This window comes from Ciconia boyciana, chromosome 7 (assembly GCF_034638445.1).
Source record: "Ciconia boyciana chromosome 7, ASM3463844v1, whole genome shotgun sequence".
Classification (NCBI taxonomy): Eukaryota; Metazoa; Chordata; class Aves; order Ciconiiformes; family Ciconiidae; genus Ciconia; species Ciconia boyciana.
This window is the reverse complement of record NC_132940.1, coordinates 20,476,428-20,490,567: the sequence shown is the minus strand read 5'-3', so window position 1 is coordinate 20,490,567 and position 14,140 is coordinate 20,476,428. Positions and strand designations below refer to the sequence as shown.

The 14,140-nt window shown below is 35.4% G+C and overlaps 1 protein-coding gene across 5 annotated transcripts in view; it reads right to left on the bottom strand.

Annotated features, from left to right (window-relative positions):
• Positions 1 to 317: 317 nt before the first annotated feature.
• TLCD4 (TLC domain containing 4) overlaps positions 318 to 14,140 on the bottom strand; it is a 30,419-nt gene continuing 16,596 nt past the window's right edge. For all 5 annotated transcript variants that reach the window (XM_072868365.1, XM_072868363.1, XM_072868362.1 and 2 more), the window contains 3 exons: positions 12,649 to 12,743; positions 10,415 to 10,488; positions 318 to 6,929 (listed from right to left, as the gene is read on the bottom strand). In XM_072868365.1, the coding sequence (XP_072724466.1) occupies positions 6,614 to 6,929; positions 10,415 to 10,488; positions 12,649 to 12,743 (485 nt within the window). In that variant the 3' untranslated portion in view covers positions 318 to 6,613. The remainder of the gene's footprint in view (positions 6,930 to 10,414; positions 10,489 to 12,648; positions 12,744 to 14,140) is intronic.

Here is a 14,140-nt window from a genome sequence, read left to right as displayed (position 1 = left end):
ACACAACAAAATTTATACTTTAAGTTACATTCCTGGCCCCAGTGATGTCCTACATAGAATTTCACCCTTTAGAAGTCCAGGCACCTGAACAACAGTGTGGCTCAGACCTCATACTCCCTCCCCACATTTTTTTTAAATCAAAAAAGATACAGCACGAAATTTCAAGATACCATATAAGCCAGTTGTTTCTGAACTGAACCCAAAGAAAAGTGTTCTTTCATGATGCATTCATTACAGGTACGTAACCTATTACCATATTAAGAAAGAAAAAGTCACAAAATAAGAAACTGTGTTCCTTTCCTTTATTATGAAGTACCGATACCTTGCATACAACATGCAATTTATTGCTCATTGACATTATTGCATATATCAAAGGGGAAAAAAAAAAAAATCAGCCAATATAATTTTGTGCACGCTCCTAAACTGTTCAAACAAAATACAGAAATGCTTTACAATATCACTGAAATGCAAACAAATAATTCAGAGATTTTTTAATAACAAAAAGTAAAATTAAACCCATAATACTTAATCATTCGCCTCACTACGACTGATTACTTTTATCACCGATCTGCAGAATTGTTATATTGCATTTTTAAGTTCTTGTGCCGTGATAAGGATTGCTGCAACAATCAGGCCACATTACTATTTGAATTTAATAATGTGATCCTGACATTTTGTGACAGTATTAGTACTTACTGCAAACCAGATTGTCAAGATTTACCAGAAATCAGTCTAGCAGAATTTACAGTCTTCGTCCTTGCTCTGCACATGAGTTAGATATATTTATCAAGTTTCTTTTTAGACAGAAGATTTACATAAACATTTTGGAATTACAGGCTCCATTTAGGCTCCATTACTTATGCCTAACTTGTAACTCATTTGTTCCCAACAGTTTTTGTAATTTGGTTTTATATCGGGTTAGCTGTGCTTACGTGTTAAATTGTTCTACATGTATAGGTATCTGTAAATACTAAACAAAACACTGGTATATGCATGCTAGAAAAAAATCCAGGATATTTGGATGTGTGCATATTAAGTGTGCAAATTATATAGCCGAGCTCATGATTAGCCCTTTTCCTCCTTTCCCCCTATCATAGGATGGATTTATCTTGTGAAACTGGAATAGGGTTACAATAAATAAAACCAATATATCCCACATTGCATTCAAAATGTTATGTTCTGTATTACAGCTCAGTATTAATATTTAAATGTTGCTTTCAAACCTAGCAAATGTTTAAAAATACAGAAATTTAAAAACTTAGAAGACAATTTACATGCAACATGTTCCACTTGGGTGCAGATTCTCATATACTTAAATATTTATAGGCTCGTAAAAGCATGTCCTGTCCACAAGACAAGTACAATGTTTGACATCCCACGCATAGATTACAAATAAAGATACATTACAGAATATTTTATTTGCTTTTATATTTCCAATTTCAATAAGTAGGAAGTTATAAATAGCACACTGAATCATATGGTTGATACCAAGCCATGCTGTACTCTTCATAATTCACTCTCTTCAAGACATTTCCTTTACATTACAGCTAGATTAAAAATTTATATACATCATTATAATCAGATGCCCTCTCAGTGCAGGATATCACACAATGAAACTGGTCTCAGAAGAAATTTCGCCAAAATATTTCTTATACCAAACGATACAATTTATTCTTCATAGCTACCTTCCATTCTTTACTGAGCTATAAAGTGCTTGGTTATTATAAATAGAGCAAGAATGTCAAAGGAGGTAGCTAGTAGAGATTTGTAATGGATAAGAAACCTTACCAAGTGTTACCACCTAAAAAGTATGATTTGATGCTTAATCCCAGATCTCTAAACATCCCAAGCAGCACATCTTTCATCTTCTCTACCATAAAAAGAACTTTTAAGTTGCTTTAGAAAATCCTAAGACCTTCACCTGTCCAACAAAGAGATTTTACCCTGGTTTGGATGAATGTTAAAGTTCACAAATATTGATCACTATTTCCATTTGACTGCTGTCAGGATCTCAGCAATGAAGTACCGTTCTTTTTCCAGCTGTCAAATATATTCCATAGATAGAGACACTCCACCAGGAACAACTCCTTCCTCATAGCCAGATAATGATGTTGTACAGTAGGCTATTAAAAATATGCAAGAGGGCTGCCCATACTTTTCAAAGTCTTCTACACTTGCATTTTTTCATCTGAAAATTCTAGTCCTTTTCTATTTGCTTTATTGATGGCTTTCACCAGCAGCCAACACTGCACCAGATCCTAAGCTGCAGTAATTGTCAAGCAGCCTTTTATTTTCTTCTGAATGGCTCAGCAGAAGCATCACAAAACAATTTTACAAACTTCTCTACTAAATGATCTTTTACGGGAAGCTTGTATGTACATACACTTAAACACACACAAGTCCATGAGAAAGTCCTCTTCATACAGCAATCAACAACTGATAACCCATTTTATACAGCTTGAAAATTTTAAAGAATAAAGTTTCTTTTCCCACTGTGAACAGAGATACAGAAATACCTAAACCTTTCTGCTACGTATCAGTCTGCTGCTGTCCCAACCACAGCAGTAGGAAGACATCTGGATCTCTATATTTGTGTTCTCAAAGTCTCCTCCAGCTCTCCTCTTTAAACCTGCTTGAATGCATTTGCTCACTTGTGCAAGCTTTTACTCTTAGGTTAACATTGGTTCTGCAGTATGAGTAATCTTCCCCCATAATTTTCTAAGTAAAGACGGAAGTAATTCTTTTCCAGACACTGTAATTAATTTCATTTTTAATAAATTTTAATACAAAATTTGGAATTGTTAAAAATTTATATATGTCAGCTCCTCTCATTTTCCTGTGCATAGGATATTTTTCATTATTCAAGAGGTTTTATTTTTTAAGCAATTAAGTTATTAAATTATTGACCTCACTCGAGATAGCATGTATTTATAGAGGTAGAGTAGGCTTCAGAGATGTAATTCTTACCACTGAAGAATGCACACAGATAACCCATAAAGCATCTCTGTAGTGTAAGGCTCTCAACTTCATTGAAATCCACTGCAACGCTCACTGAGAAAATGAGTATTTGAAGTGCATTTCCTCTCTACAAGTACTGTATCCACAAATCAATTATAAAAGGAAAACTTGACCTACCATTCCCCTGTAGTAGTTCTGAAAGTAGTATTTACTCATCTTTTGATGAAGAAGTAAAGCCATTAAAAAAAAAAAGGGAAACTTGCATTCCTACATACAGCCTTACCAGTACAAATAGACTCTCCCATGATCATCATGCTAATTTTATGTCACCTGATACTGAAGAATGTAAAAGAAAAGACAAACAAGATATCTGAGCATTTTTTACAAGATTAACTCCTTCCATTCGATACGTCCATGGCAAAGACACCTGGTGACATACCAAGAGTCTGCTTTTACACTAGACAATGCATGTGTTAAAAATAGAAGTTTTAAGCCACTGATAAGATAATATTACATTCTAAAGGTAGCATTTATTACAATGCTACTTATCATGCATTTACTTTTTTGCATAAAAAAGACACAAGGTTGCAACATTAAATTTCAGCAATATTTCACCACAGTTTTGAAATTAATAAAGTGCAATTGAAAAATGGGTGCTGCAGCTATCTAATTCGCTGTATTATAAGCTTTTAATGGCAGGTTAAAAGTGCCCTATACTAATGTATTCACTACATCACAACTTTGCAGATTGTTTACTATAGTCCTTGCCGAATATGTGTTAATAATTTTTTTCATGAGAAAGGTGTCTTCTGACACATAGTAGATGCATCAGGACATAACTGTAATACATTAAATTAAAAAATTATAAAATTGAAACCTAATGCATTGCAAAATATTGTTTTAATTACACTAATTTTGTACAGCAATCCAAAATATTACATATTTTAAAATAATTATACCACTGACCTTCCATTCTGGATTGTTGCCCAATGTGTATTATGCAGGGTTTGGTTTGGTTTTTTTTTTTCAATCTAGTTTTAACTTAATTTTATTATAGCTTGACTTTCTTTCCCCTTCCCCCCCTATCAGACACAAGTCTATCTAGAAGTGAAGGAAATGGACCATTTTAATTAATGTTCTCCATTGAAAACAGAAAACTTAAAATACTGAAATGTTAAAGATTAATGCTAAGAAAGGATGAATTTCAGAAAGTTTTCATGAGTTATCACCTTAAGAGTTGCACCAAATCATCTTCCTTACCGGTTCTTTTTCATCCTACTTCCCAAATAACAAAAGCAGACTTCTACTTTCAAACATATTCTCCAAAATGTTTGAATTTACAAATTTAAAATTTATTTTAGAAAGGAACAAGCTATTACAAAATGAATCCCTGATCTAGTGACTTAAAAACCACAAGAAAAAAGTATTTCAATTACACCTTTAAACCATAAAGGTGATATAAACATAGAGCCTTTGTACATAGCCTGGACATTGCATTAGATACACTGAAACCACTATTTTAAAAGATAGCAGGTTCTGCAAATTAGTATAAAAGGGAGTCTGTTTCTTTCAGCAAAGCAGGTTGCAGGATCAACTCACAAAGACTAGGGATTTACTGGTAAACAAATAAGGTACTGCTCTCACTCAAATCACACAGCTAAACAGATTAATTGCTAACTTTCCCAAGGCATAAACAGATCTTTTGTCTGCAGGCTTGTGAAGTATTAAAAAGCACAGAATCTAAAAAAACCCAGAAGTCTTAACAATCCTTGATACCCCCCTTAACAAGGCAGGATCGTGGGAAAACGCCTGCCCCATTAAACAGTGGAACTAGGATTATAAAAGTGCGTATTATGCTAGCCCAAACAATACTCCCTGACATAATTTTAACTGGGGGACTAAACTCATCGCAGCCACCTTGGGTGGTAAGGCATTTCAGCCTACGCAGTCCTCTTGGGGTCTTACAGACATCTGATTCCTGGAAGACGGGAACGCTGCGTCCCTCACCGGAGAGCACAGTATCGGGGCACTCACACCTCTGACTACAGAGGGGAAAGTTCATGTCACCCAGCTTCATTAGAGGGAACAGGACAAGAGGAAAACTAATTATCCTACACAGGGTAAATATTTTATATTTTTGTTTAAAAATAAATTGCTTAAACAGTCTGCTACAATAATTGGGATGTGCACTAAAGTACTCAGTGAAAATGGATACTTTCAGCACACCTTACCAGAAGGTATAACTAATAACATGTAAAAAAAAAAAAAAAACCAACCAACCAAACACCAACGAAAAAAACCCAGAAGTTAATCAGTCCCAATTCAGATATGGTTTAAAGTAAGCAACACAAAACCAAACTACACACAAATACAGCTCTCAAAATCATTTAAAAATAAAACAAAACCCAGAATTTCCTCAAATTGTATTATAAATTAGATTCTAGACTATTCCTAGATGGTAAGATTTCTCTCTGATGGCCTCCGAACCTTTAAGTTTGCAGAAGAAGGAACAGAGTACCTATTGACAAATACCTGCTTTAAAAAAAATAAAATGCTGTGCCTATAGAAGTAAACTGTCATTCTACAGAATTACTGTACAACTTTACAGAAGTTTGTCACAGTTAATTCAATAATGTTTTTAGTCAACCCCTCGGATTTCTGATGTGATTAACACGGAAAATGTGACCAAAAACCTCAACACTTCCTATCAAATGGGTCATTTCTGCGATAAAAGAAAAAAAGTATTACTGTAAGTTACACATCAAATATACAGAAGAATTTTATCTCTTTACAATTAAACTTCGCATCCAAATAGCCAATGGTTAAAAAAAACTCTGAGAAGAGCTGCAGCACTTCTCAAAGGTAGTAGCAGCAAAGGGAAAAGCACTCCAGTAAGAATTATGCTGTTTCCACACATACTAACTTATGAAAAAAATTCCATGGGCAATTTAGAAGATGCATGTAATCTAACACAGCAAAAGTTAATCTTTCCCATCAAAATCAGAGAATTTTAACAATTTTTAAGATATTCTGTAGTCTTATAATACAGCATCTTAGGTAAAACTATTTCATAAATTTCCCAAAATGGTTTGCATTCATATAAGGCGGAACAAAACGCAGTAAAAGACTTCACAGAATCAAAGCTAAATTTTTAGCTTTTCTTGCAAAAATTAAAAAGTTGTCAAGAATGAAATCTTGATTGCTATTCCTAGAAGAAAACATAGAAATGTGCCAGGAAAAATGCACCATATCAGGAGTTTAGGGATTTTTTTTGTTTTCTAAAAAAAGAGAGATGTCAGTATTCACTGGATTTATAAAACACATTAATCTGAGAAACCTGAGTGAAACACTTCAAACACACTGGTGGACAACAAGCAAGTAATCGGTCTGCTCCGTTCTCATTTCAGTAGCTTGTAACTGCTTAGAACAGACACATGGAACTCATTTGTGTGAGCTTTTGCTTTTATTCCTCACCGGACAGGATCCGTAAAGTGGGGCCCTGGGTGTGCAGGCAGTGTGGCTAGGGAAAGAGTAAGGTCAGTACAGAGGTAATACCTTGTTTCCTTAAGAGGAGCATTCCATGGCAGAAATGTGCACTGTTTCAGTGAACCCAAATTATTTTCATAGCAGAAATTTCATTTTATGCCTATGATTTCTAGTCAGATTTTCCATTTCTGTGAGTTTTGGCTTCCTCCTGTCCAATAAGACAAATGACTTTGTAGCATCCTTTTGCAATTTTGACCATCCACATCACGTTCATAACATCCAAGACAACACTTGAGATAATCCAGGCACTCTGTGCTGCAAAGCCTAATCTCTGGAAAGCCTCTGTTCCAAATGAAGAAATTACATGGCTGTAATATATAGGCATGACGGCAATCCTCACCACGAAGAACACAACTGTCATCAGCACACCATTGATGATGTTGGCCTTTGAAGATTTGGGATATCCCAGTACTTCAAAAAACCACCTGCAAAAGAAGTGTTCACAGATACCAGACAGACTTGAAGCCATCTCATTAAAAAAGGATTTTATTTTTTTTTAATTAATAATTTAATTTATTAATTGCTTCTACCCTTCTCATTTCTAAATTATAGCACTGTGTCTTGGCTTAGTTGCAAATTCTTCTGCATAGCTGCATTTTTTTTCCCCACTTAAGCAGTGTGTGATATCCAGTACACTGCAGAATAACATGTAGAAAATCCTGATTTGAATTGTAAACCAATTGACAACCAGTGTGCATTTCAGTGGCTATTGTGTAATACACTACAATTCAAATTCTCTTTTCAAATGATAAATAGAAATTTATTACTTGTTACTATAGTTTGCACCAATGGGCAACTAAAATTCTATTTGTATCCCTGAAAGCAATTCTAGTATTGTATTTGGATACAGTAATCTAGACAGAGCTCTAATTTCCAGTTTCTGATTTGGGATTTTCTGACCACTTCTGTTCAGCCCAAAACCAGAACTTCAGAACCAGACATTGTAAATGGCACTGGGTCATGTCACAGCTATGTGACATGCAATGAAAAAGATAAATTTAAAAACCCCCTCTCCCACTACTACTACTGGGTCATAAGTGATCTTTAAAAAGAAAAATTCTTGCATATTAATTCCTTAGTAGACAAGCATAACTTATCTATTGCCTAGCACACAGAACCTGCAGGTTGAATTCCTAGAAAAAGGAACAAACTCCTCTATTTCTTTATCATTGACACTTAAACCAGAATAAACGCAAGGAAAAATTGTGCAACAATGGCAGGTTAAAGACAGGACTGGAGGAAAATTACTTAAGTCACTGTCTTCATGATGGGGGATGGGGAGGGAAGTGGAATAATCAGTTTATTTTCAAGAAGATATGAGAGTAAAACTATTTAACAAAGTAACAGTTCTAAAACTGTTTTTTAAAGTCATTTTTAAATTTAATTACCCACAGATTACAACCTAGGTGATTACACACATACGAAAAAGATTTGCCGGACATCTAGCTCTAACAGAAATACTCCAGGAATTCATTAAGAGTGCAACTGAGACAATTAAAACCTAGGCACTCCAGGTGGCAGTCCAGCCTGGAAGTAAGATACCTCACCACAGAAACACTGGGATGATGAAGAGAGAGCCCTGATATATTTGGCCAGACTAACAATCAGAGCCTGTACTTTCGCTGATATATACAATGAAGATTCCAAAAGTAATATAAAAAAAAGGTTTTAAAATACACTGAGATGTGCCAATATAGGTAAGTGTTAGAAAAAAGGGTAATCGGACAGCTGCCTAACAACTTCCCTCTCCCAGCAAATTAAAAAAAATAAAAGTCAGTAAATCATAGTTATTATTACAACTTTACCCACCACAGTTCATAATTAATTACATAAATGCTGATACTAACATTAAAAGATCTAAATGCTTGGCATGGAGACAACCTCCAATTAGATATCCCTAACAACACAGGTAAGAAATACAAAGAAAATACTACAGTTCTGAGATTAGAATATCATTTTATATTTTAATAATAGCTCTTTTGCTAATACTAAGAATGCAAACAAGAAACATAATGTAAGTCATTATCATTATCCACTACTTACTGTCTTAAGGGTCTGGTTCTCCTCAAATTTAATGAAAAAAAAAAACAACAAACCAAAACAAACCACATTCATGCACTAATGAGATGACATCCCATAGTGCAAAGGACTTTATTATCTCCTACAGAGATTTCAGTTTTTCTGAGAAAGCAGTAAATGTGGGTATTCAAAGACACATGATCTCACTGTATGCATTTTAAAAGTATAACATATATTACTTTTAATAGCCAGATGTATCACAATACTTCCTAACACTACAGTCTGAAAGGTAAGCATCAGTATAGGTACCACTTAAACCCAGGGTGAATTCGTATCTTGGTAGAAGTCAGTTGGAAGAACAGACGTTCACTAGGGCATGAATTTCAATATAGAAACCTAGAATATAATACCACCTTTTTTCATTTTCTTACTCTCCTCTTCCTTGTATTAATAAAATAAGTTTAAAGAAGTGTTTATTTACTCCTCAGTTTCTCTGTGCACAGAGAGCACAGACTACATTAGACTATAATCTCCTACTCAGCTGCGCTTGGGCAAATGAAAGCAACCTCTGGAGAGCTCCATTATCCCACCCTGCCCTCCTGTAAGCTGAATTTGCCAAGCTAATGTTCAAAAGGGATCTCAGCACAATCTTTTTTATTCTTAGAGATCTGAGGAATGCTACAGTCTCATAAAATACTTCAGCGTTTACAGTCACAATGCAGTAATGGGTAACACTCAGATATCCTGTTTGCTGGAAGATTACAGTTCCTATTTGCCTTACAAACCTTACCCTTTCTCTACCAGACACCTGGAAAAGAAAACAGATGCCACACATGTAGGATCAGTAAAGTAGAAACACACCCCAAAAAGTATAGGTGAGGAATAGGCATCTGATAGATGCCTATTCAGAAAGATCTGATCCTACATTGCAAAAAAATGGAGGAAGAGGAGAGGACTGCAGCACTGCCCTATACCAAAGCCCCTCTCCTGAGGTGAAGTCTTCCTGGGGCAAATCCCTGTCCCCAGCTGGGTCATGGTAGCTACGGAGTAAGGAGAGAAGCCACCCTCCCCAGAGCACCAGGAAACTCCATTGACCGCTTTCCCATACCTGCAGTACGTGGCATTAGCACGCTCCCTTTCTGATACTCATAGCAGCAGTTCTAGCAGCAACGCTATAACCATGGCAGAAGCCATGGCAGGCTTCAACTGTCACTGAGCTCTGCAAAAGAGCCTTCTGTCACTTTCTTCTCTGATCACAAGTGTGAAGATTAACCATTCCAGATATATTTAGATGCTTTACTATTTTTCTAATTTAAGTGCTCAAAATAATTTCCAGAACTATTTTTGAAAGTAAATAAAGAATATACCTTTATATTATTCTATGTATACATATGCATATATTAATATTGATCTATATATGCGCAGTATTGCAAAATAAACTTCAAATTATCTAGGGCAATGCAATTCCATTCTAGGATTCTGATGACACTGTTATCTTGCTTCTTTCCCTGGTCCATGACACTAAAAAAAAAAATCCTTATTGAAAATGATGGCTTTATTATAATAATTAAATAAACATACAAAAGCTAATAAACAATAGCATATTTGTGAACTTTTTTGTTCAGTAGTGTCATAAAAATTTGGCATTTCACATGAAGGCTGGTCTACCCTAAAAAGGAAATTAGGGGTGAATACATTAGTTATACTGTTGCAGCTATAGCAGCAAAAAGTCTTCATAGCAAAAAAGGTTTCCATATAGTAATCCTTAGTTTGGTATATATAAATTCCCTTTCAGCAGACATTCAACAATAAAAAAAGCTTCCTAAGTGACTGAAATAATAATACTAATTGAAATTTAAAAGAACTATGCAAAAATTCCCTAACCACTTACCGCTGATTGACAAAAGGAGTGGAGAACTCTGCAAGCAGACGGAAGTTTCCAAAATAAGCCAACAGACCTTTGCTCTGGTTAGCAAAACAAAATAGACATACAAAAATCAACAATGTAGATGTGAAATCTTGATTAAAGCCTTCAAGTATACACAGAATGATACAATGTCTCAACTTCTTTATTAAAAGTGATAGTAAGCAAGTTTGCCAGCTGTGGCCAGCTTCCTTACAATTTCCAAATGAGGTTTACTACAAAATCTGCAATTGTCCTTCAGGTATCTCAAATCAGTAGCTTCTTACTTGAAATAAATCTTTAAAAGACTTGCAGTTAAGTGGCCAGGGAAAGCTAGCTAGAGAAGACTGGCACAAGGTTATAATTATATCAATACTATTACTGTCTAAGAGAATGATAAATATTTTTGATTTCTCAGTGTTTAAACAAGCCCAAACAGAAACACTGTAAGCTAAAGAGAAATGTCCCTGCGTTGTTTCAGGAACATAATTTGCCAAAGTGAAGATGAATTCCCAGCTCTTATTTGGCAGCAGAAAGGGCACATAAAGCCCTTTCTTCGCTTCTCCCCACTGCAGGGGAAACCCTTTCCACCAGCTCTGTCGCAGTCCCTGCCGTGCCCTGTGGGTTGGAAGAAGAGCACATCTTCTCCGTGCCGGTATCCAGATAACTGCGTGGCACATTTACACTGATACACGTTGTAACTGAGCACCTTCCTCCAAGTGACAAAATACAGCATATTCTCTGCCTTACCATTTGGCTGTGATGCAAATAGTATCCCATCACACAATGGCTGGGTAAGCAACAGTTTGCAGATGTAGAGATAAAAAGATTTTTTTAAAAAATTTCAGTAGGTCTCCTGAACTACCTATGGAGTGTGTGTCATCATTCCTCTTTCCCCCACTGAGCATGCCAATACCCACTACTTCAGGCATTTCATGTCAGATTGCATTACACCAAAGAGAAAATCCGTGTTCTTAACCAAATTCTCTCCTATCTTCAAGAGCAATTTTTGAAATAAGACACTTATGAGTAACTTTCTCTGAAGATAAGAGAATGAGAGTAACACACAGACATCCAAGGGCAGAGCTAGATCCAGATAATAAGAACTGCTTTGAAAGAAGTTCACACTAACACTGCGCTTTCTATTTACTTCAGAAACAACTAATAAATTTTCTGCATCAGGGATTAGCCTTGGTAGTGGTATTTTCATTTCTCTAATATTCAGCTCTAATTCACTTTCATCCGTCATAATATTAGCAGACCTAATTATCTTCAACCCGAAACAGTATTTACTTGTCCCCTTTAAACCGTTACATGGGAAATCTGACAGTAATCTGGCTTCTCGACACTTTTAATATTGTAAGCCTGGGATTCACACAGTAAGCAGGGAAAGAAATGTGGTAAATGAAGTAAATTGTATTTTGTAAGATGTCTTTATTTACTGAATGAGCTTTTCAGAATAAATTCGGGAGCATTATTCTGGAGGTCAATGGGATTTCTACCAAGTCACATGGGCATCTTTGAGAAATTCCAGCAGCACAAAGAGTAACTAAGTCTTTATCCTAGAACAGTGTCCTTTTCCCTTCAATGTATGTACGCCACAGATATTTATAGATATATACAGTTAATCATCCATCGTTTCACCACCAAAGTAACCTTAAACAAGAAGTCTCAGAGGATCAGTTTGTGTCATAACATTTTTCTTAAGAAAATAAAAATGGGAAAAGAAAAAAAAAAACAACGCCCTGGAAAAAACACACCCAGCTGTTTGTAGTAGATTCACCAGAGTTAGGGATCACTGACCTACGGCCTTGCAAATACAATCACAAGCAGAACATAACCACTTGAAATCACTTCCTTCAAATTTTCCAACTAAATATTCAGACTTATGTTTTTATTTGAAACCCTTTTCTATAACCATGTGAAAAGCCCCTCTGTCAAAGTCTCTCTACAGCAAAAACTGAGAAGAGTTTTAATTTCAGCAGTTAAAGAAGTTACACGTTTTTGTTGAAGGACTGCAACATTGAAAAGGCATGCACTTACACAAATGACTGATAAAACTATTTAGAAAGTAATGATGACTGAAAATGTAAATATGACTTTCACAAAGCTAATACAACAACCAGTGAAGATTTTTTTTAAACATTAAGCAAATGAGATCTATAAAAGCATTGTCTTCAATCTCATCTGCTTGTTATGTTACTGGAAAATAGAGCACTCACCAGTACAAAATAGTAAGCATACAGAGCTGCCAAGTGATGTATTACAAAAAATTTGTCACCAATTGCCTTCCAGTAGTAAATAATAAGCAACAAATCTACAAGAGAAAAGAAATAATGATAAATAACAATTTATTATACTACCATTGACCTCAGAATAGTGTTTCCCTAAGTTTTAGAGGTATAAATGCCAACATATAGCATCAGTAGAAACTCTCTGAATTAATTATCTCTGAAGAGAACATCTTTATCCTGAAGACTTTACTGTAGTCAAAGCATTAAGCAACAGTATTCTTCCAACAGTTGCCATAAATTATTACTTTCCACATCAATGGAAGTACAGAGGCAATAGCTTTAGCTGAAATTTTGTGGAAGAAAAAAGTAAGACTTCACACTTACAAACCCAAAAATTTGGAACAAGTGACAAAAAAAAAAGGGGGGCAGGGGGGGCTACAGGGGACATAGCCAATATACAAATACATGCAATAAATGCAGGGATCTATTACGGGGAACTTCTGAATCAGAAAGTAGTTATATTAGCAAACAGGGAACCATTTACCAAAAATATTTTGCAAGGGGTACTTGGAATGAGAAGCATGGTTGCTTTATTTAATCACAATTTTCCAATTACTGCAAAAGTGATATAGTGGACCTGAGTTAATGTTAGACAGAAAGCTTTGACAGAAAAGTTCTTTCTTGTCCCATGACGGTCTGAGACTTCAGAAGATTTTCTTTTCTATACTGGAACAAGCAGTTTCTGCCCCTACTTTCTCCAAATGAGTCATTGGGACCGGAATATTAGTGACCAAGGTTCCAATTCAAAGAATTTACCCCTGTGCCTTTCATATCTCCAATGAGTGCCTTGATATCTTTTATATTAGCTATCCTGAGGCAGGACTCTATATCATCTGACATAACCACTCCACTTCCTATTAATAATTAAACATTAACTACATAAGGAAGTGAGAGGGAATGAGTGGCCAGGTTCAGGTCTCTGTTCAAAGGCATTCATTAATTCATAATGAAAGTCTAATGCATAATTATTCAAAAATAGATACCAATGAATTCAAACATGGGAGCTGAAGTTCTTCTTATGGAAAAAATGGAGACTTAAATTAGCCCACAGTTTAACTGGGTGTGCTGATCACCAGATTATCAGTTCCATTGGGGTGAGAAATCTAGTCTGAAAGATAATCAAGTCCATGGCCCACCCTCTGACCAAAGACTCCATCCTAACATGAGTTTTCCCCAAAAATAGTTCAAATCACAAGTTTTTGCTTTGATAAGTCAGCATTATCCCCACACATCATAAAAGAAAGCTCCAAAGCATTTTGTAGCCAAATTCCCATGCCAATTTTAGTTGACAGTAAATAATTAAGAACACTAAATACATGTAGGGGTAAATGCCGTACCAAGAAAATAATTTAAAATTTCCATGTTTTATACATGACTCAATTTTGGCTTAAAGTGAGACTAAAAGGTGGGTGGGCAGGAT